Source organism: Lonchura striata, chromosome 3 (assembly GCF_050655825.1).
Source record: "Lonchura striata isolate lonStrDom1 chromosome 3, ASM5065582v1, whole genome shotgun sequence".
Classification (NCBI taxonomy): Eukaryota; Metazoa; Chordata; class Aves; order Passeriformes; family Estrildidae; genus Lonchura; species Lonchura striata.
This window is the reverse complement of record NC_140705.1, coordinates 18,936,928-18,960,817: the sequence shown is the minus strand read 5'-3', so window position 1 is coordinate 18,960,817 and position 23,890 is coordinate 18,936,928. Positions and strand designations below refer to the sequence as shown.

Below are 23,890 nucleotides of genomic sequence, written 5' to 3'. Positions count from 1 at the left end.
CCCTGGCAGAAATTTCCAAAGGAAAAGCTATTTTGACTACATCAGCAGCTAAGAATTCTGCTTCAGAGGTTTAAGGAGGAACCTGCCAGCTGCAGTAAATACTTGGGGGGATTTTGTCCCTTATACCTGCAACAGTACATTTAGGGTTTAGTTAGTGTAATTTAGTTACATTTAACTACATTTAACAACAATCACCAAAAATGTGTTTCCTTTGCTGTATTTTTTAAAAAGCAACTATCAGTTGAATTCTGCTTCACTGGAGTAGAAGAAATTGCTGTGAAACAAGTCATTCCCTGAAATATGGCCCACAGTGTCTACTTCTGAGAACTCTGCTGAGCACTGAGAACAGCACTTGGCTGAGTTAACACAACCAGTAGCAAAATGTGTTCAATAACTTGTGGCCAGAGAGACCTCAAATGCAGAAGCATTGGCTTAGTACTGTCTATACAGTTCAAAACTGAAATTAGGACACTTAGGAATTTGTTTGTCAAGAGCAACTCTTGTCTTATCAGCAGTTTTTCTCCAAAGCTAATGATAAAACAGACCCTGTAGAGTCAGCATGTATTTTATGCTAAAGATGCATAAATGCCAAATCTCTCCTAAACTAAAAATCTCAAAGTGTACTCTCCATTAAAATTATTTCTGTGCTTGCCACTGCCTTCATGTGTTCCCATTTTCCCTCCTGGCAAGCTCTCTGTTTAGGAGAGAAGCAGAAGAGCTCTATAAAGCAGCGAGCTCTGATGCAGGCAGTGGGGAAGCACCTGCCCCCCATCCCCCAGCTGACATGACACATGGGCAGAAAATGAACAGTGACTCTGCCAAGCTCCATTTCCCAGCTAGAGATGAGACTCAAGCCTTGAGTCTGAATCTCAGTTCCATACTGAATAATGTGGATGTCTCAAAAGTTTGAGTTTAAGCTGATGTCACTGTAGGCAGAGAGGCTTAACTGCCACATAGTGGAAAAGTGCATTCAGAAGGTGTTAATAGTTCAAACTGATTTATGTCTTTCAGTAATAACATAAGTCAACAGGAAAAAAGAACATAAGAAAAAAGGATAAATATTGCCACTTACAGCATATGAGGCTTGTGGCATGGAGAAGAACATTATTTTGGAAACACTAGTAATTCAATAAATGAGCTTCAGTATCCCAAATTCTACACAGAAAATATGCATTGCTATTAGCATGCAAGTAAGCCCTACCAGTTGCTGTCAATATGGTGCAGTAATAATTTCTAGAGTCAAAGGAGAAGGAAGATAAAGAAATTAAGAAAAAAAATTACATACTTATATAATTTTTATAATTAACACTTCTGTTTTACACAGAAGCCCCTCCTTCAAAAGGCATCTATTGCACTCTAAAAGGAGCATGTATGATTTTGTACCCATATGAAGTGTCATTTTATTTCATATATATTCTGTGTCTACTAATATCCTTTAGAACAACGAAACCAGTACATATAGAACACTTGTAATACACTGATACCTTTCAGGAGTTTAAAAATTTATATTCAGCCCCCAATATAAATTTATAACTATGAAACTGATTGGTTTACTACAATTATTTGGTAGTCAAACTGTGAAACAACTGCACATTAACAGCTTTTTCCTTTTTCTAAACATAATCACAATGAATGTAGAGCAATGCTTTCTAATCACAGAGTCACAGAATTGTTAAGGCTAGAAAAGACATTTAGGATTTTCAAGTCTAACCATCAACCTAGCACCACTACGATGTTCATCACTAAACCATGACCTTTAAGTGCCATATCCGGTCATTTCTTGAACACTTCCAGAGTGACTCCACTGCTTCCCTGGGCAGCCTGTTTCAATGTGCTACCACCTGTCACATGGAAACATTTCTCCTAACACCAATCTAAACCTCTCCTGGTGCAACTTGAGGCCCTTTCCTCTTGTCCTGTCACTTGTTACCTGGGAGAAGAGATCACTCCCCACAACTCACTACAACCTCATTTCAAGTAGCCGTAGAGAGAAATGAGGTCTCCACTGAGCCTCCTTTTCCCCAGACTAAACAACCCCAGCTCCCTCAGCTGCTCCTCACAGGACTTGTGCTCCAGCCCCTTCACTCACTTCACTGCCCTTCTCTGGACTCGTGCCAGCAATTCAATGTCTCTCCTATAGTGATTATAAAACAAAACATAGTTGAACTTAATGGAATCAACACAACTGGGTTTTGTCATGCTTAGGACTGTATTCTTCATTCTTTTTTAGTAGAAATTATTCTTAATTTTACAGGAAAGTAAGTATGATTTTAATCAATCTATCTTTCTGGAGGACATTACTGAAACATCTACATTGCAAATTATGAACTTTCTTACTTTTTAAACATCTATATCTGTATGTGGCAATGATTAACACATATAAATAATAGCAAGGTTTTGATTTTAAAAACTATTCTTGTTTCAAGGTATAACAAAACAGGATTGAATTTGCAGAGGCTAATTTTGCTTTAGTTATGCTGCATAAAACACAGTAACTGCTGCAGTGAAACGAATTGAGGTATTATAAAAACCTGCAGAAACGAAAGCAGAATCTATCTCTAAGCAATACACATCAGTTTTCAACATTTTCCACAATAATTCTCCTTTGTCAAAGCTATGTAACAATGTATAGGGACATCAGGAATGCAAATAACAAATAAAAGACAAACACAGAAATGAGGAATTTGACACAGAGATCCATTGTGGTTTTTTCACATGCAAATGATTATGGGGCTCTCTGCCCACCCCAGGGAGTGCAGACGTGCAGAGCATGCAGGTAGGATGTATGGATCAAGGCGTGCACTTTTCCGCTGCAGGGGAACCATGGAGATGACAGCACAGAAGAGAAAAGGCACTTACAGTTGTTCTAGAGAGGCAAGTCCTTTAAATGCTTGCCTGTCAATTGACTGGATTTCATTCTTGTACAAATAGCTGAAACAAGAAACAATCAGTAATATTAGTACACAAACAAGAGCTACATGAAGGTGGAAAAGAAGAATTGACACGTGAAGACAGTTTTTCAACTACATATTAGAAAAAAATACAAATAAAAAACTAAAAACATAAAAACATTCTGTCCATGAGATTTCACCCCAAATGACTACTAGGAAGGACAAAAGTCCAGGGCCTTGAAGGCTCAGAGGCAAACACCCGGATGTACTTGGGCTTCCCAGTGCTCATGGCACTACTTACTGGATTTTTGTCCCTTGTTCTCTCGATTGGTTTGCCAAAGTTCAAAATAACTTAAACTTAATGGGACAGAATTGCATTAGAAGTGCCTCTACCAGAACACACCAGGGATGTCACTGGTCTCTTGTTTTCTTTAAAATCTAAATACTGGTGTAAATATTCAAATTCAGACAGAGTGAGTCTTTTACTGGACTTGGAGAACAAACAGTGAGAAATTTCTGTAACTCCACCTGTGTCACCTTTGGAATATTCACAAAAAAATACAAGTTAGAATATTGGTATCACATCCATAAAGCAGCACTGTGTATTTGTTTTATCACTGCGTAGAAGATGGACATTAGGTCCCCATTGATACTCTATAATATAAACAGAATACATATGCAGAGTATCAGTATGATCACACGTGTTGTCTACACCTTTTTTATGGAATTAAAATAAATCATGAAGCATCAGTGTATGTGCTCATGTTCATCGTGCTCTTAGCAGTAAGGATGGTTTAGTGAGGGGGTATTGGAGAAAAATCATACAGTTTAGCTGATGATACAGCTTCTGCATGGTGGCAGCAAATGAAAATACTTTGGGGGTTCAGTGTCAGTCACTCTTTTTGTGTTAGGATAGGCACAGGTTTGTGGTTAAGAACTCTTTCACAATTATTTGACAAATTATTTGAAACTCAGTTAATCAGACATGGGTTTCTATGGAAAAGGGATGACTTTATTAGCAGGCATCTTATTAGTAGTGGTTTTGGATTTTCTATTACAGTTTGCAGTAACTTATGGGAAATATTGCAAACTCCTTTCAGTGCAACAGAAAAAATACTGGCTCCGCTGGAGGTGGTGGCAGTTTTTACACAGATGTGAAATTAGGCAACATTTCGCAATAAGTCCTAAGAAGGAAAGAAGTTGTAGGTGTTTGATATTCAACTAATGACAACTTTGGGGAACAATAAGGAGTAGTATCCTTCCTTTAAATCTAAATTAACTTTTCCAATGCACTGCTTTCTGAGAATCCAACACATTAATATACAGAGATTCCTGTGTGCTTTAACATGGGTATGCACCTAAATAAAAAAGCAGAGTTCTTCCAAGAACAGGCAACATTGAAGTAAAAATTTCTGAGTTTTTTAAAATATTCAAAACAAGAAAAAATTAATGTAATGTGAAATTACTGTAAAAACTTTAATAATAATTTGAAAACTGTGATTCTATATGTGGAACTGGTTTTTATTCTATTTAAAAAAAAAACATGAGTATTAAAATATTTGTTTTGGCTCAGATTTATCAATTCATTTGAGGATCACAGTCATTACAATCTTCTCTCCTTAATTTTCCTCTCTGTTTGATATTTAATTCCTATCTTATTTTCCTGTGAAAATTTTAAACACACCTTTTTACTCCTTAGAAAATGTCGAGGACTGAATAGCTGAAATGTTATTTATTTTTCTTAATACACTTAACTCCACTTGGCAGTGTGGAAATCCCTCTTATTTTTGAGTACTAAACTTCTGGCCAGACCAGAGAACAATAGTAGGCTTAAACAGTTTTGAAAACTGCCCTCAGTTAATTATCTCTTTCTGCATTTCAACAATTTTATTCAAAAAATCTGAATTAATCAGATTTTTTTAAAAGTTTTACCATAGCCATTTATATTACTTTTATCTATTCTCTGCAGACAGAAGAAGGCAGAGAGTGAAAATCAGAGTTGAGTTAGACTGGGATAATGACTGTAGTACTGCAGACTTTTACCACCATACTGCAGGGAAGGGAGCAGCCTTTAGGGGTTCTTACCAAGCCACTGCAGTGAGCCTTTATTTGGGATTCAGCTTTAAAGCAGAGCTTTTTCCATTCTGACCAGCAAACCCTCAGCTGCAGGGAACTCAACCAACCTCAGTCAACCATATCCTCCCTTCACAGAGAAACCCCAGCAACCTCAGGGCTACACGTCCTATGACAAATGTGTTAACTAGACTTACATTTAATTGTGTAGCTATTTCACTGAGGACATTAACAGAAAGGAAAACATATAATTATTTGCCTAATGGACAGAGACATGACAGAATATAAAGTGCAAATAGGTATCATTCACAAAAAAAAAAATTGTCCTTCTAAAATGGTACCATGCACATACAGTGTTATAGAAGTAAAACTCTGTAAACACTGCTAAATTTTAACAAACATTCTCGAAACTTATCTCAGTTACATTATCAGAAAACAAATGTAGTACAATTAGGGTAAAAATGATTTATCATTTGATTTACCTAAAAGCTCTCTTACAGAACTGAATATTAGAATTTTACAGGAGATAAATAAACAGTGGATTAATATGAAAAAGGGATATATTCTATTAAGACATTAAATTATTTTTTGACAATTACTAATATCCATTTTTAGAAATGTTAAAAAAAAAAGCTTTTTTTTTTTTCCCAGAAATGCAAGCAAGGCTGCTAGAGATCAGAGGTATTGGTCATATACTTCGGAAATGAACAAATAGGTAATCAGGTATCAGAAAACTTGGGAGAAAAAGTAACTTCAGTTAACAAGTGTGCTAGATTGTCTATGAGGACATTATTGAGGGATTCTTTTTTTTTCTTTTTTTTATGGGCCATATTAAGAATCATATGATTCAAGGAAAATAAGATTCAGATATACTTGCTTGGAACTGGAGAGAAAAAAAGGCAAAAAGTAACAGGCATTGCAGTGTTAAATCTCACAAGTAAATAAGCACCCAAAGACAAGTTTACACAGGAACATGAAGGACAGTGGAACCAGCAACATGAAGTGCAAAGAAAAGAGAACTGGAAGCACTGGAGATGCTCTGAGGACCAAGTAACACCACCAAGACAGCAAGAGTGGCAGAAGGCACGGAAGGAAATGAGACCCAATCTCAAACACATAAATCTACCACTATTAATTCATTCAGCAGCCACAAAACAAAGCTTGCATGCTCCCTGTTGGCATTTCTGGAACTGATACACTTCATACAGTCTCAATGACCATTTACCATACACTTCTGGTAATAATTTCATGTCTGTTTCCTCCTCTATGCATTTCATACCAGGCGAACGTACATTGTTGACAAAGTTAATTTCATTCCCCAGTCTTATTTCTTTCACTTCATTCATGTTATCTTCTAGCTCACTGCTCTGTAAATGTCTAATACATGTTTCTCTTTATCTGGAAAGGTTTTTAATAGATAACCTATATTATATATTTTTCCGTATCTCCCCCCGACAACTGTTTTTTTTAACTTACCTTCATTTTTTCCACTTCTGATTCCAAATCTTCTAGTATTCTATACATTGAAATGGTAATAATGTGTGTACCTTAAATTCCCAACTATCTTCTCTCTTGGAGAATAAACTGTTGATTTTTAGGCTTAGGAAGAATTATCCTATCAATTTTCTACAAATTTACCTGCATCTATATCATAAGGTTGAGAAGCTTACTAAAGATCTTTATTGCCAACACTGAGGCATATGGAGTAAAGACAGATGGACAGAAAAGCAGAGAAGCAGAAGAAAAAAAAAAGTACCCTCTTAGTTTCACAACAAAACAACAATTACATTTCTTTCATTCCAACCTTTAGTATATTAATACAAAACCAAATTATTACCACAAACAGAGCAGTAAAATCCGCTTTTATAATTGCCAGAATTTCAGTTATATATAAAAAAAAATATAATAAAAAAATCCTAAAAAAAAGGTTAAAATTATGTGCAGTTTTCTTTTTGTGATGTAAACACCAACTTTTACAGTGACGAATACTTTCAATGCAGAGAAAATTGAGAAAATATTACTCTTCGTCAAAAAGTGTTCTTCAGACAGTTCTCATATACTCCTCATAAAACTCTAAGCTCAGCTTCAGAAAGGAATACTACAAAGAAGCATTTGAAAATTCTGATTCAGATCCTGCTGAAAAAATTTTTGTTTGAAAGCAAAACACTGATCTTCAGCAGTCACACAGGAATGGATCTTAACAGCTATCTCTCAGAGATTGGCTTCTAAAAATATAAATATGCTGTGCTATATTTATATAGAAATATAGAATTGTGAATATTTTTACTTAGTTTTATATATACATGTTTATAAATTGTTACAGATCTTGTATTTATATATACTCACATTTTGCTAAATCAGAGCCACTGAGAAATGACAGGGTTTTTTTTAAATTAGTGAGGAAATTACATTTTCAGAACCACATGCAATCCAGTACAAGCTGCCATAAGAACAGAAGTAACATCATGGATCAATGATCTAGTTTTATGAAACATGACAGTACAAGTTAGGTTTGCAAATACGCACAGAACCAGATGATACTAAACCTCCATTTTTCCAGGTGATCTGACTTTATAATAGTATATTCTGAGCAGCATTTCTAACTTTTGCACAATCTCTCCCCCTGATTTCTACTTCAGTAAATCCTAGTGGAAAGAAATGTTTTTTGATTTGTTTCCTTCATTTCACAGAATACAGTTAGAATTCAGTTACTCAGCTGAAACTTTCACTGCTGATTGTATTGTATTGATTTGTTACATTTAAGTGTTCTGTATTGATAATCTGACCAGTACCAGAAATTTTCTAACTTTAAGGCTGTTCAATTTAAACATTTGTTACAGCCATTGAAACAGGCAAAAAAAACCCTTAGTTTATTTTTTCAAAACAAAGGATAGCTTTAAAGAGCTCTCTGCAGTAGAAAAAATTACTACATTGAACTTTAAATTTTCCAGGGAACACCAGGAAAATAGAAAGATCTCCCTCTTAACAATATAGATAGTGACAGCTATTACTATATGTATATGAGAACAAATCAGAGTTCAGTTATCTTTTTTCACTTTTTCATTGAACTGAACACACTGCATTGTTAATATTTACTTCAGGTTTGCTACAGCTAGAAAAAGGCAAGCATGTGAAAACAAAAAAGTAATAAGAAACAAGAAAAATCTTTGTAGAATTGCTGACTTCGTAGTCAGTCTGCTAAAGAAGTTTAGCAGCTTTCACATAGTAAAACCTTATGTACTACACTACCAGAACCATCATACAGACATTTCTTGTAATACAATCATCCTGGAGTTTAATCACGTATTGGCAACAGTCTGTTCAATATTCTATTGTGTATAGGTTAAACAATTTCATTACTGAAAGACAATACACATAAAAATGAGAACAGGAAACGCAATCAAGCACAACATGGCAAAACAGGCAAATGTGTCTGCACAAATCTATGTGATTTTTCTCCCTGCTCCCACCTCCTTGGAGGTCTTCTGGCTATATTCTTGGAAACTGCATGGAAATTTCAGCTTCTTAATTGTTTCCAAAGCAATGAAATCTCAATATGACCTTTTCTTTCTGTATGTCATACAACTAACCATCAATCAATACTCCAAGACAATGGAGTGAAACTTTTCTAAATAACACTCCATAAGGTCAACTCCAGAAACTAGAGCTGAGAATCCATGACAACCAACTCTGTACCTTTAGTCTATTATACAGACAAAAAAAAAAAAACATTTTTGATGCCTTTTGTTTATTCATGTAATTAATAACCTTGGTATGTTTGTTAAAAAAAGAGAGAAGTGAGGCTTAAAATAACAGGCTGACTGAAGACCTAGTTAGTGACTCACTTCATGCATTCTCATAAGGCTAATTAGCATAAGCCTCATTTATTTCATCCTCTCCTCTTTTATAGCATAGTTCACTACAGGTGGACTTGATTGGTCATTTAATCAATACATTTCACATGATTGGTTAATTATCAAGACACCCGTTTGTAAACAACCTTATGGGTAAAACAGTTTATTGCAAAACACCAGGTGCAGATTGTTTAGAATTCTTTCTCTCCCACTCCTGAAAGCTTCTCAGGCTGACCCATGGGAAAGCTTGTCTAGCTTTCTCTCTCTCTGACCAGGGAGCTGCCACCACAACTAGTCAGTCCTTTAAAACGTATTGCCAACAGATAGCAGCCTTTTATTATCAACTACTAAGAGAAACACAGTTGCCCCCACCCCATCAATTAATTTCACAGATTTTCAATGCAGTTTATCTCCAGATAGAGTGAGTCAGATAGAAATCACCATCTCAGATTAGAACACTTTCTCACTGAAGAAGCTGTTACACAGTGAAGTGACATTTCATTTAACTTACAGATATTTCAGATTTTCAAGATCTTCAAATGCCCCACTAGGAATTCGTTTGATTTGATTGTTGTTTAGAAGCCTACAAAAAGAAATAAACAACCATTTATTTTAACATTAAGAGACACTAGGGAAAAAAGTGTAAAAGCAAGGGCAATATAGTATTAAAGAGAAAATGCTTTTTCCCCTAAGAGTAACTGTTAGAAAAAAAAGCTTATGTGCTTACAACTGCTCAACCACTATCTTGCAGGCAAAAACCTGAAAAAATTAGACAGAATTGTAAAAAAATAAATTAAAAAATACCCAAACCCATAAAAATAGCAACAAAGATAAACAAAACCCCAAACCCAAACAAAAACAAAAAGACCCACCCAGAAATGGAGTAATGTAGTTTCTTGCAGTTATCTATGATGTAGATGAAGGGGAGGAAAAACTTTCTGCATCAAGTATACACATCAGTTTGAAACTGACAAAAACAAAGATTTGTCAGTAGCAGGTGCATTAAAGTGACTTTTCCCAGATGTTTCTTAGCAATATCTTGTGTACTGGGCCCTTTACATTGTACAGGAACACAACTGTTTGTATGCACAGATTTGCACTCATCCCTCATGCACTGGTTTTACAAAGAGAAGGGAATTCAAACTTAATGTATCCTGTCTTTATCTGGGACTTGTGAATATCAGATCAGTGATCTGGGCAGTTAAAATTTGAGCTGGATATCCGGCAGAAATTTTAATTCAAAACTGGGGATCAGCTGCAAAGAGAGGTACGATCAAAGGAGACTGGAAATAGGACAGTAAGAACATCCTGGCAACACAGATTTGGACAATATACATTTCAGGGAAAGTCTTATCTTTTCTTCTGGGGTGAATATAGAGTAAAAGATGTGTCAGTATATTTGTCATGACTGCCTGAAGATAAATAGTGATCCAAAGCTCACTGACATCACTACTGCATTTCAACTCATACACTACTTTTCTTCTGGAAACAGTCACATTTGCCATCATAAGTTATGTACATTTAAAAGTAAAAATAATTGTCTGCCTTAATTCCTCCTCATGCCTGCTAATATATTAAAGAAGAGAAACATGCATGCATTTGTTTTAAAAGTGATGCCTGAAGGAATGATAGAAGAGATACAAAGCTAAAATAATAAGACTCATACTAATTGTATTTGGTTGCAAGACAGACTTTTAAAGAGACTTTTCTTTACTATCAGATATGATAACAAAGACCTCCATAAAAGGCAGCTCAGTAGGGACAAAACCATCTGACTCCTGCCAGTCCTGGTAAGCACATTAGGAAAGTTCAGAATATTAGAATTTGTCAAATATTTTGTAGCTGTAACACATTTGCACATCTCAGCCTTTGAACAGCTTTCTTGTAACCCCATGAATTATTATGTGATATTCCAGCAAAACAATTTAGCACCACATCAAAAAAATCTTACAATAATGGTCTGAATTTTTTCATGAACTTCAATTAAAGTATATTAGTAAAATACTAATATGCAAATAATTTTCTTTTTATTTTGATAGAGATATGCATGTTTCTGCCTTCAAATATTTTGGTTCTAACCCCCAGTTCCACCTGTGTAAATGCTACAGCTCAAATTTATGAGACTACTTACCTGTGAAAAGTGAGCAAATATGACATATTGTCAAATTGATCATATTAAGTCAAAAGGGAAAGGGTCTTAGGGTTTAAAAAGGACTTACAGTGTGTTCAGGTTTTTAAGCCGTCTAAACTCTCCAGGCTGGATTTCTTTAATCCTATTAAATCTTAGATCTCTGTAGAATTAAAAAAAAAATAAGTTATTAAAAAGCTATGTATTTTTTCATATGAAAAAATGAAGTAAGCACAAGTCCTTTGTGATGACTGACCAGCCTCTGTCCATAAAACACAGCTTTTGACCAAAGCAAAACAAACCCAAGTGCTGTTTGACAAGTTTAGGCAGAGGACTCACCAAATCCAGCCTCAGCGGTCAGCTGAAGGCTCTATCTAAGTTAAACATGTGGTCATAAAGTATGCTCTCTTCCACAGTGAAGCAACTTGAAATGGATTGTTTAGTATTTCACTAAATTGAATTGTCTCTGTACTTTAAAAGCTGTTTGTAAATAATACCATCGGACAAAAATCCATATTTATAAATAAACAGATATAGAAACATTTGCATTGGAAAAAAAATCAGGAAAAAGAAGAGACAGGTTAAGACTTTTAAGCTACTCAATTCTTTAGTTCTGGGTAAGGAGGCTTAAGTGCCCTGTGTTGTCTTGCTTTTAAAACATGTAAACCCAGCTGCCTGAAGCTAGACATTTTCTTATTTAATTTTACTTTCTCTTGTTTTTTTATATGTTTCTACCACCTTCAGTTAGCTCTACAGCTTAATGAGAACTTCTCCAAGAAGAAAGAAATCTATTTCCCAAGCAGTGCTCTGCAGAGAAAGCGGGGACAGGGAGCAAGGTGGAAGTGGAGCAGGGATGTGGGGAAACACCTTGGCTGTGCCTGTCTCACCCCTCTCTCCTGCTGAGAGCAGGCAGCAGGGCTTCACACCTCTGCCACCTCCTGCTCTCCCCTGACTCCATGTCTGGCTACTGTACTCCAGCAGCTCAAAATTGATTTAACCAACTGGTCAGAAACAGCAATAAACCCATGCAAAGGAACCCAAAACAAGCAGGAAATAATTTTCTGCCTGGTAAGCAAAATGGACAGGCTTCTTGGAAGAGCACACAGGTGAAAGGAGGACTACAGGACCAGGGGAAAGAAAGCAGGGCAATAAGTCTGTCCTCTTCCCTAGCAACAGACCGAGGACACCAGGACCTTATAGTGTCTGGTAAGCAAACAGAAGGGAAGCAAATAGAAAGTAAGTAAAATCTAAAAGACTGTGATCATATATCTTAGAACACATGCTTTCAAAAAGTAGGACATAAACATGTCACAACTGTAATCTTTGCACCGCACCTGGTCTCAGTTAAAACAAATATGCTTTTCATTTTAACAAGTAATATGTTAACAAAAGTCTCTCTGCAATTTTGTCAAAGGAAATAGAGAAGAGCAGACAAAATGTCAGGTGCATGCTAATCCCATACAACCCCACTGGCTGAGGCTGTATTAATTGCAGGCTTAGTTGCTGGAAGTCTTTTATAAAGACCATACTTGAGCATCATTTCTCATGAATCCACCCATCAGGACTTATTCAGCTCTGGAATAATGGCCTCAGAAGGACTGCAAGGAAAGGGTTAGACATGTGATTCTGTTTGCATTACATGCCACCAAAATACTTGGTCAGTGACTGGAACAAATGAGGGATGCAAACTTCTATCTCTTATTTAGATATGTAGCTAGACTGCCTATACAGGTGCTGGACAGCCCCTTTACACAACACTCAGTGAACTGAGGATTTCCATATTTAGAAACACAAATTTTCACAGCCCTAACTTGTTCTTCACAAGAGCACTTCTTTAGTTCTGCTTTAACAGCATTATGTTTTGCTCATCACTCAGATATTTTATGTGTCATACATATATGTTCCTGATGAGAAGGAGACACTGCCTCTGAACCTCAGGTGCCAAGATAATCTAAACAACCATGGAATGTCATATCCTGCACTGAGAGAAGATACAGCATGTAAGAATACTTCTGTAAGAATCATCAAACATGACATACTACTTTAGTTTTCTTGCTTTTTCTAGATTATCTGAAAATTTATTGTGTTCTAAAGGAGCATTTTAGTTTTGATTAAAATAGTCAAAAGTGAAAAAAAAATTCAATATTAATGAATGGAATATTGGAAACTGAGTATTTTTCAAAAGCCTCAAACTACTATTACAACTAGCAATATTTAGCTCCTAAAAACCTCTTTTTTAGATATAAAATAATATACATTCATCCATATGACAAGCAGGCCTATTCCCTACATAGGTGCAAAGACAATAAATAAAAATTTAACTTTTATGAAGGCAAGCAAGAAGGCAGTCCACTGGATCAGCAGCAAAATGAACCCCCTTTTGATGTATCCAATCTACTCTGTAGTAACTCATGAGGATAACTGGGGATTAGGAACACCAAGCAAAGGAAGTAACATTTATCAGTGTTTACTCAAAGTATTTTCATTAATTTTCAGCACAAAATCCCCCGAAATAAAGAGTTAAACAGCTCACAAATTAGGAGGATAAAACTTATATCATAAACATTGAAGATCTCTAAAGAAGAAATCTGTCAGACTGTGATAATTTCCCTATACAACAAGAATAATAAACAAGTGGATAAAAGAAATAGAATTTACATTGCATGCATTAGTTTAGGGAGTGTGGTATATGCCATTCACATAAACAATAGAGGAAATCTCTGTAACCCAAGTGTTCAACTGATAGAGAAAAATATATGCAAGACCAGTTAATGAAGTGAAAGGTTGCACCAAACAGAATTGCCAGAAATCAGATTCAGAAGAAAAAAAAAGTCATAGGAAAAAACCCAACAAACCCATTCCATAAACAGAATGCACCATTTCTCAGGCTAGAAATGTCATGCTCCCATAGCACAGACACCATACCCAGCTTGTGATAACAGAATGATTTCAGGGAACAGAAGAGCTCAGAGCAAAAGCCCAACAGCAATCGGAAACATCCCCTTGGAGAGTGAATGGCAGGAATGAGGATTGTGTTAAAACTGAAAAATGAGTATGGGTAGCACAAATAGGCCATTATAGAGCAGAACTTCAAATGCATTTTCTGTTGCTGAAATAATTGTGGTCAATCAGCATGATGAGGTTTCTTGACCCTTTTTCTCTGACTAGTTCCGGCCCAACCATGCCACATGACTTTCACTCACAAAAGCCTGTTCCCTGCCTATTCATTCTCTTTCACCTTTTTTGCTGCTCCCCATTTCTTTCTTACAAACTGACATATCCTGGCTGGATGCTGTGCTTTGGACCAGAGCAAGCCTGACTCCCACTGACCAGCCAGAGTGCACCAGGAGGTTAAAACAGCAGACTGATGGAAGCCACTCAGTTGTTGACTGTCATTTTTCCCCCTCCTAATCTCTAAACAGTAAGTGAAACGACCAATTAAAGAAATGCAAACACCTGTGATGCTGGCATTGAATTTTAGGGCATTTAGCAACTTTTACATAATGACTCAAAGCTAAATGTCATGCATTTGGTTTTTAAAATAAAAATCGATTACATATAATTCTGATTGTCTCTTTTATTATGTGTTTCAAAGTGAAAACATTTACTTCTTGAAACTGTAGCTGGACAACATAATTCAAGTTGAAAAATCCACTTCAGCCGCACAGGCTTCCACAGAAGCTAAGCCCATCATTTTGAAGCGTGCATTGCCTGAATAACACAAACAAAACATGTCCATGATAGCCAGTAAACTGACTGCTCTCAAGGGTTATTTTCCTGGCTGCACTCAGGAGTCTGTTCTGCGCTAATCCATGGAGCATGACCAGGAAATGTTCGGCAGAGCGCGAGGCTGCGCGGGCCAAGAACGTGCCAGGGAGCAGGCGGTCAATTTAGCAATTGGATGCCCTCGAGATTCACATTCCAGCGCCTCGGAATGGCCGTGGTCCCACAGCCATGGCCAGGACATGAGCCAGGCAGGGAGCACACACACGCTGGCTTTGCACGCTTCCTGCGTTCCACTACCTGAACAGGGCTCTGGGAAGATCTGTAAGGCCCTGATATATGGCATGTAAGTAAATATAATATTTGTATATGTTTCCTTTTCTGTCACAAAGCAAACGAGAAATGTGCTGCAGACACTTTTTGTCTGGATGAAAATGAATCCTGTTTTTAATAAATTCTTTATTTCAACTAACAGCATCCATTTGTCTCCCATCTTTACACTGCCCATTTTTAACTATTTCCAATTTAACATGGAAAATTAACTTTTAACAGTATTTTTATTTCATTAAACACAGTGAAAATTTCTAGGTCTATAAAAATTAAAGAACATTACTGACCCATAAGTTCCAATGCTTCTGTAGCATATCCTGCACTGCAGGACATTCTTTAAAGTTTGCACTAGCAGTGTGCAGTAATGAAAGATGGCTTTCTCTCTTAAAACATCCAATAGGGTATGGCAACATCGGGCCATATGAATTCATTGCAAGTTTACAAAATAACACTTTATAAACACTAAAGACCTTAATAAATATTTGGATATATGACAGTCACACAAGGTATACAGCAAACAGTACAAAATTGACCTTAAACATCAAGCAGCTTACAAGAAGAACTAATTAAAGAAGTTTCTGTTTGAAATCTCTGAGAGAAGGATTGTTTTTACTTAGATCAAACTATGAGCTGAATGTAAAACTGCAACTTTTTATATAAAATGCCTAAAGTGCAGTTTTCCTTTACTCTTTTTTTTCTAGTTATGGCTAAGCAACATACAGGGTGGAAAGGTAAAGATTATCATTCCATTATTTTTATAAAAGTACAGTACTTTTATAAAGACTTCAGGTACTTCAATATTATTTCAGATGCATTTTTGCACATGCTTGAATTTTAAAGATTCTGTTGCTTCATCAAAATCAGAAAAATCATTAACTGTTCTAAGTCAAATGGATTTAAAGTAGGGTTGTGAAGAACATAGCATGTGCTCTTATCATGCACCTCAAAAAACAGCCACCTTTGCATCAGATTGTGGATACTCAACACCAAAACTGGGCACTCCCAGTCATCACTCCACCAGTGATAACCTACTGGTAATAAGCACTCATTAGTCAGCAGTTATGACAAAAAGTGTCATCCTAAGCAGGACAAATGTGAAAATTCCTTATAAAGAACTGATGGAGCAACAATGGGAAAGACACCATGGCTTCTACTCTGCTTGATCCATCCCAGCTATGTACTTTTCATCTCTCCCTGAGGACTGGGCATCCTGTGACTTATTAGGGCTTGGAGGATGTCCCAGAGATCCCCCCATTGCTAGAGAGTATATTAAAAATGGCTTTCATTTTTTCAATTTTAATCTGTGTCAGAAAAAAAATTGTCGTGACCCAATACTAAGATCTTTAATAAAAAAATTAAACCCAAAATTTAACGTGCTATGCTACTGCTTCTTCTACAGACATCTTTCTCTATATATACACATATAATTAGCCAACTGTAACATGGATATAGAAACACTGTATTAAGTGATGATGTAATTAAAATATTTATCTTGGGAGATACTGTATGTATGCAAAGCATAACATCAGGGCATTCACAAAAAGAACTCACTCTGCGTGTCACAGAAATAAGACAATTCAAGAGATTTCAAAATTAGTATCATAACTACAAGTATTCTTGGTTACTCCTAGCTACAGGATAGAAATGGAAGCAAAAATAGAAATTATTTATTTAAGGCTCATTTCCTTGGGTATAACAATAAGATTTACAAAATGTAGTATAAGGAAAGAGTTTCTAACTGTAGCTGCTAGAATTACCAACACAACCCCAAAAATCTTAGTCCAAAGTAAGGGAGATAATTTAGTTTGCTTTGGACACTTCTATTCCTTGAGAAAAATATTTGAGAAGAGAATTCTCTATGCAAAAGGAAGATTTAAAGCACAACATGTAATTTCACCTTCTGTTTATACCTCTCCCGATACTGAAAAAGATAAATGCAAAAATAGACTTTTGATCCTATTTCTTTCTCACATTAAAGAATAAATTTGTTATTGTTTTAACTGTTAGGGCTGAGAAGGACACTGGTCAAACCAAGCACTCATTAGTTGCGCTGACGCCAACCAATTGTGCAACACGAAGCTATGTCTTGGTTAGACCTACTATTTCATATCACCTGGACTTCCCAACTTGAGAAGATCCCTTTAATAACTTGTTAATCTTTGAGGATCTGTTGTAAGCTTTTCTAGCCCAAAAATGAAAGTATCCTCTTAAATTGCTTAATGAGACTAAATGCAAACAACAGAACATCTTAAACACCAAATTCACTTACACTTGTTATATTTGTTCTAGGGACTTATTGACCAGCATATTGCGCCCAGAGTAAAGATCATATTTACACATTCATGCTAAGGAACACTACATGAAAAGGAGAGTAAGTAAAACAAAGTAATTTTTAAAAAGCACCAACTCCTAGCAGTGTCTCCAAATAAAGCAAATTTACCACTGGCAAACTAGTATAAGGTATTTAAATTGAAGTTTTAAAGAGCTGCATTTTTTTTTGGCCTGTCATATTGAAAGCATCTGATTCCATACTTTAAATTGAAAATAGTTGTGTGTCTGTTAGCTTTGGACAAGACAAAGGCAATTTGGATTAAACCAACTTAGTCATACAATACGCTGCTTCAAATGCCATGCTGACCCATTAAGGACTTTTATTACCAGTCCTCATTTAAAAGCAAAATACTAAAGCATTTACCAATGAAACCAAATCCTGATTTTTATTAGCAATGAAGGTAAGTATCTCATTACCTTGTTTCAAGGGTTAACCAGTACTTCAGCATCGGTTTAAGATATGAATTAACTTTAAATTTTAAGTTATTTCCTCAGCTAAGCAAAATCACCACAGCAGCAAAATGGAAAAATAAAAAAGAACACTATTGTCTTAAGTATTTTAAAAATGGACAGGTTCTCAAATGTCCAAGCTCTGCTGCAAAGGTAGATGCTTTTAAAAGGTCAAGTGAAAACTATTTAAAGCTAAACCTCTTCCTCTATAAGTGATTGTAAAGTGTATGGTAATATAATCATCTTTACTTTAATCTGACAAACTAAAAGGAGGTAGTGGCAGAAATAAGGCAAGCCTTAAAATTATTCATTTATCATTGTCACAACATTCTGATATTGAGGGATATAAACAGTCTCAGAAAGATGATTATGTGAAACAGAGTGCACTCATTCATCTGTAAGGCTAGTTATGAAATACTGATTAGCAACAAGAAATTGCAACAAGACAAAATAGAAAATAAATTCCTTCAGCTGGAAAAAAGGTGCAACCTAGTTTTTTTCCTTTAAAATGTAAAGTTTTCATTTTTTCATTTGCATTTTCCTTTAAAAAATAAAAAGAAGGGAGTAATTTAATAGACAATCATTAGATTTGTAGCTCTGTTAGATTCAAAAGGTAAATCAATAATATAAGTTTACGTAATTGCCATCATGCATTTAGCACTTATTCTGACATTTTCGTAAGGTAAGAATTGTCATAACCAGATGATTTTACCATTGCTAAATCCAAAAGAACAAAATAAGTCACATTTTTTCCTAACCATTGCAGATTAATTACTACCCAGCAGAAATAACCTATACCTTGAACACCAAACTGCTATGTTTCTCAATACAGAACAAAAGATCTGCAAATGCCAGCAAGACTACACTGCTTATGTCTACTTTATTCTTATTCTTTTTTTATTCAAGGTCATCCCAGCAGGAAATGAAAAACAGCCATCAGCATAGTAAAAACATTCAAACAGAGCAGAGCATGAAAATTGCACAAAAGAGGTTATATAATCAAGTCAGTGGAGTAACTGGATGATGTCAATGGCACTTTAATGCTGCTTTAACTACTGCCCTGTAAAAAAATGTGTCACTTTGTTGAACAAACAAAGACACAGCCACCACTTAAAAAAAATAAAACCAAACCCTACTTGGAGCTATAGCACTACTTACAGTAATCATCTCTGTTAGCAGTGTAACATTTGCTAGAATACAGGAATTAAATTTTTGTGGGATTTTTGCCTCCTTTTCAAATTTAGCCCTAGAGCTTCTTTTACAAACAAAATTCTATAATTCTTCTTTTTCTTGGCCATTCATTTTCTGGATTAATCTTCCCTAGTCTAATTATTACATACACTATGTAATTTTCTCTAATTTATATTGAGATATTTTTATTATTTGTACATTAGCATGCAGCACATAAAAAAGCTACCACATTTTGAGATGGAAAATTAAAAGGTTATTCTTACATGGTGAGGGGGTACCATAGTCAACAGTACTTAGTACACTGTAATTTCAGTACCAAAAGTAAATAGTAGGACCACAAAAATACTGAAATCTGTTGAACAGGATGCAGAGCATTTGGAAGTACTCGCCTTGATCATAAACCCATGCTTCATAAAGTATAAAGTCTATATGATATATCAATTATCTAATTTAAATAATATCTGATTTGTACAAATAAGTAAGATTTGTTAACAGGAATTTTGAGTTCACATGTCTTAAAAACTATTTTATCAGCTATAGCTTTGGTGAATGCAGAGCTTATGATATATCCTTCTCCAAGAGCTAAGGATTTGTTTTAACTAACAATTATTTTGCCATTACAGTTGAAAGGAAAACATTTAAATGTTAATTCAATGACATGCACTACAGTATTGTCATACTAAGTCTTTAGATCCCTTTGCTGCCCTTGTCGCCAACATTTCTAACCAGCCATTAAAAGTGCCATTAAAGGACTCAAGTGGGATTTGCTGGTCCAAAGTTTTAGGCCTGTAGGCTTGCCAAAAATTATACATGGAAATTCTACCCTGGTGTGATTGTGGCTCTTTGTGTCATCCACTTTCAGAGTCCTTCAATATTCATCCACTACAGAAATTTTTCTGATAATTCTGATATTAGAAATTTTATTTTATAATTTTCTAATTGTCATACTATCTTAAAAAAAAAAAACAAACCCAAAACAAAACCAAACACACACAACCAAATCCCCCTCCTTTTACCAGCATGGACAGAATTCAGAGATGCAAATGCTGTTTCTGCAAAATTGCAGATTTTGCCTTTTCTGCCACGAAAAGGCAAGATCTGTCTTTATTTCTCTCAGGGGGATCTATTGCTAAAACCAAACAATGAAAAGGCTGTTGACAGCACAGCCCTATGTTTCATTACTGATTATTTTTAACAGAAATAACCTTGGGAAAGGGCTGATGTTTTGTCCTGTGTTTGTGCTATGCCAAATAAAACAGAGCACAACAGTTGTGTCTGTGTGCTGTACTAACACAAATCTGAGACAGCAAAGGTGTTGGATCAAACTAATGGTTGGCACAGTCTGTGTAAAGAGTTATGACACATTGAAATATTTTAGAGGACTAGTGGCAGTTGGAGATGCAACCTTTTTTTGGTTTCCTTTTAAATATTTAAGAATATGCAGTTTCAACTGGACTTTTGAATAAAAACTTAAGTTTCTATTCTGTAGTAGGCTAAAGAAGACACCAAATAGGAATGACTAGTTTATGGCTCAGCATGAATCACGGAAACAAATGCACTAGTTTTGTTTGCATTTAAAGTTAGCAGATCTGTGAATTACTACTGTGAAAAGCCCACAGAAATTCTGCTGTTACACTACAGTCATAAATTAGTCTAATTTTCCTCCCATGTACCATTCTGTAAAATAAATATTGTTTCTGCACTTCTCTGTCTCACAGGAATTCTTAATTCTAAACTCTATATCCATGAAATACTGATATTCTCAGAGGAAAAAACTGAAAGCCAAAAAGAAACATTATCATCCCTGAACCTCTCTCACAAAATAAGTCACACAACAATAGAGAAATTCCTGTCTTAAGGCAATTATTGCTGTCAGAGCTCAGCCATCCATTTAAGAAATATATAAAAGTGTAATTCAAGACCATTCATCAAGCAAAATCACGACTTGTTAATCATTCTAGTAGTAAACTCTCACTGTTAAAAATGGGATATTCACTGTTAAAAATGGGATAGTCTCATCCTGCTTCCAAACTTCAGCTTGAGCATGTTTGTTTTCAGTTTCTGCTCAGCAGAAACAAACACCTTTAAGTGAGGAATAGCACTGACCATTTTCCTTTAAAAAATCCAGACACTGAAGTTCATGCATTATTTTTTTGCAGCAGCAGCTCTTGAATGATTTAAAAATAAATAAACCATAAAACTTCAAATAGGGATGGGTAGGAAAAAATACAACTCTGATTTTATTCTGTAGCAGATTTGTTCTCTCAGGAAAATAGATGCAAATAGTGTGCATAATCATAATTGAAAACCAACACAGAATAATCCCCTGCGTTTTACCACAGTGCCTTAAACTTCCTTAACTCTGCCACATCAGCACCTCTCCCACAGGAGCACCCAGCTGGGTATGCCCTATTCTGGGTGAGGATCAGTGCAGGGTTGAGCTCTCAGCAACACAGATCCTACATCTGAAAACAGGTGTGAGAGTGAGGGCTCTGAATGAACAAACAAGCTGGACAAGGGAACTAATAAACCAGAATAAAAGTGTGGTTTCCTCATCCCTGCAGTTTTAGGGACTTCTTTCCTCAGGGCAGGCAGTCTCATTGATGCAGTGCATGTGAGCTTGTATTATATTTAATATGCCAATAAATAACATCCGGCATCTAAGATGCCAATGACCTTACTAAAAAATGCCCTTTTTGTTTTCATCAATTAAAAAAGAAGTTCTGCAATTCAGGACCAACATCAAGCCAAAGGATGTGGAAAATTGAAGGAATTACTGCATCTAAAAATAACATCTAAATTTGACTCAAAAGCTTTTATTCATTGTAAATCTATATGTCACTCTTCCCACTACACTAGGCAGATTTCGTTGGAATATATTTCCAACTGTTTTGTACTTCCCACTTATTTCCAATAGTGATAATCATATTAGATTCCAATAGAGGTGTTAGAATTTATATGGATAGCTGTTCTTGTAGAATGCTAAGGGACATTTTACTACCAAAATGGAAACACTGTTGGCTTGCACAAAAAGTAACACCAAAAATTCAGGTACTCTGTCACTTGGCTGCAGACTGGAATTCCTGGTTTCAGACAAAGCAACAGCTCTTCCTTCCACTCCATGGAAAATCCCAGGTCAACTCAATGAAAAAGCTGCAACTCTTGGAATGGAACTTTCTGCTTCCTGAGGTTAACAACAGGCTGCAAGAGCAGATAAGTTAGCTACTTTCTGACTCTGCCTCCAGCTCCTCCTGCTTCTGGCAAAGAAAACTCAGAGGAACAGGGGTCTTAGGACTCCTCTGACACTCATCTCCCCAATCCTCAGGAGTGCAGACAGCCTCAAGGCAGGCAACTGGTCCCTTCTCTTGGGAGAAGTCATTTTCTCCCCACGAAGAGCAATGCAAGTGGCTACTAGAAGACCCAGCCTAATGACATGCAGAGAAGGGAATGTCTGGGAACAGATTATTGTTTCACTTTTCTTCTTAAGTCCATCCTCACACAGATATCAAAATTATAAACAAAAAGCAGTTTTGGAGCTACTATTCATCAGGGAACAAGTTACCCTACAGAATGCACAAGTTACCTTACAGAATGCATCAAGAGAATAAGAAAAGATCAATGATAAACATTATGATTTATACATTTTATTATATTCCATAGCATAACTCAATCAATACCCATCATCTCTTACCTCACATTGCAAAAGCAGAACTAAGTAATACTAGCCTACCACTTCTTCCCCTGCACATTTATTTTCTTCTTTCTCTACATAAATTAAATTGATTTGCTATCTTAAAAAACAGTTTGGAAAACTGAAAGTTATGGATGTATCTGAAATTTCAAAGTATATCTTACTAGTCTTGTTAGTATTTTTAATTCCAGTGGCCTCAGGAGATCGCACCTACTTTGCATTGTCATGCACCCTCTTCCTAGCAGTTCTAATACTGGCAGCATTAAGCCAACAATCAATTAGAAAGCACTCTTCTATGAATCTCTCTGTAATTACTCCACTCTATTGGCAAAATATTCTGTCTGCAGATGTTTCATTCTTTTTTCTGGTATCTTCAGTAATGTTTTTACACACTTCATGTTGTTCATAATACAAAAAAGGTAATTTCTGAATAAAATCCAAGTTTATCCTTCTTCAGTCATCACACTGTAATGCCATTTTTAAAGTTATAACTCAATCTGATTTTTCTATTTTGAACAGGTTTCAACTTACATTCTTGCTTTTATTACCCCATACAAACTAGCTATACCCAGGCCATATAAACACCATTTGGGCCACATGGAGAGCAGCCATGCTGCCCAGTAACACATAATTGCAAACTGATTCTCAAGGGGTCTTTCCTCAGCTCAAACATAAAGAACAAGACTTTTGACCTAGTGTGTATGTAAAAAAAAGTTCAAATATTTGATTACTCTTGCCAAAGTAGCATGAAAATACCAGAATTATCTCTAAAATATTCAATTAAGTACAAACCTGCCTTTAAGGAATATCAGATGGTTTAAAATATCCAAATAATAAATATCTAGCATAACAACTCAGTAGAGGGGACATTAATTAAAAATTAATTTGTGGAAGTTAGAATTGCAGACAATTCTGAGGTAGCATGTTTGCTCTGGCAGGTGGGTGCAGTAGCCCAGGGAAGCACAGAGCAGGGGCTGCTGGCACTTGCATCCCTGGCAAGGAAGCAAAGTGCAAGGGGGCTTTTTCTCAGAAGGGGTATTAAGAGTTCCCTGTTTGCCCAAACCTGCCCCTTCAAGCTGCACCACAGATTCAGCTTATTTTATGCTTTTCTCTGAGGGCAGGTCCTGTTTGATGAGGCCCCAGGGGCAGGTCAACTGGTTTGTGCAGGAGGCAGCTCCTCCCCTCTCTCAAACATCACCACCAAACCAGGGAAATTATTCAGACTGAA

At 35.9% G+C, this 23,890-nt stretch overlaps 1 protein-coding gene across 4 annotated transcripts in view; it reads right to left on the bottom strand.

Moving 5' to 3' along the window:
• The window catches only part of PXDN (peroxidasin), an 87,188-nt gene that overhangs the window by 46,764 nt on the left and 16,534 nt on the right, over nt 1-23,890 (bottom strand). For 3 of the 4 annotated variants that reach the window (XM_021551105.4, XM_085574564.1, XM_085574566.1), the window contains exons 2-4: nt 11,038-11,109; nt 9,330-9,401; nt 2,860-2,931 (exon numbers count right to left, since the gene is read on the bottom strand). In XM_021551105.4, the coding sequence (XP_021406780.1) occupies nt 2,860-2,931; nt 9,330-9,401; nt 11,038-11,109 (216 nt within the window). The remainder of the gene's footprint in view (nt 1-2,859; nt 2,932-9,329; nt 9,402-11,037; nt 11,110-23,890) is intronic. The other variant, XM_085574563.1, reaches the window with a different exon arrangement.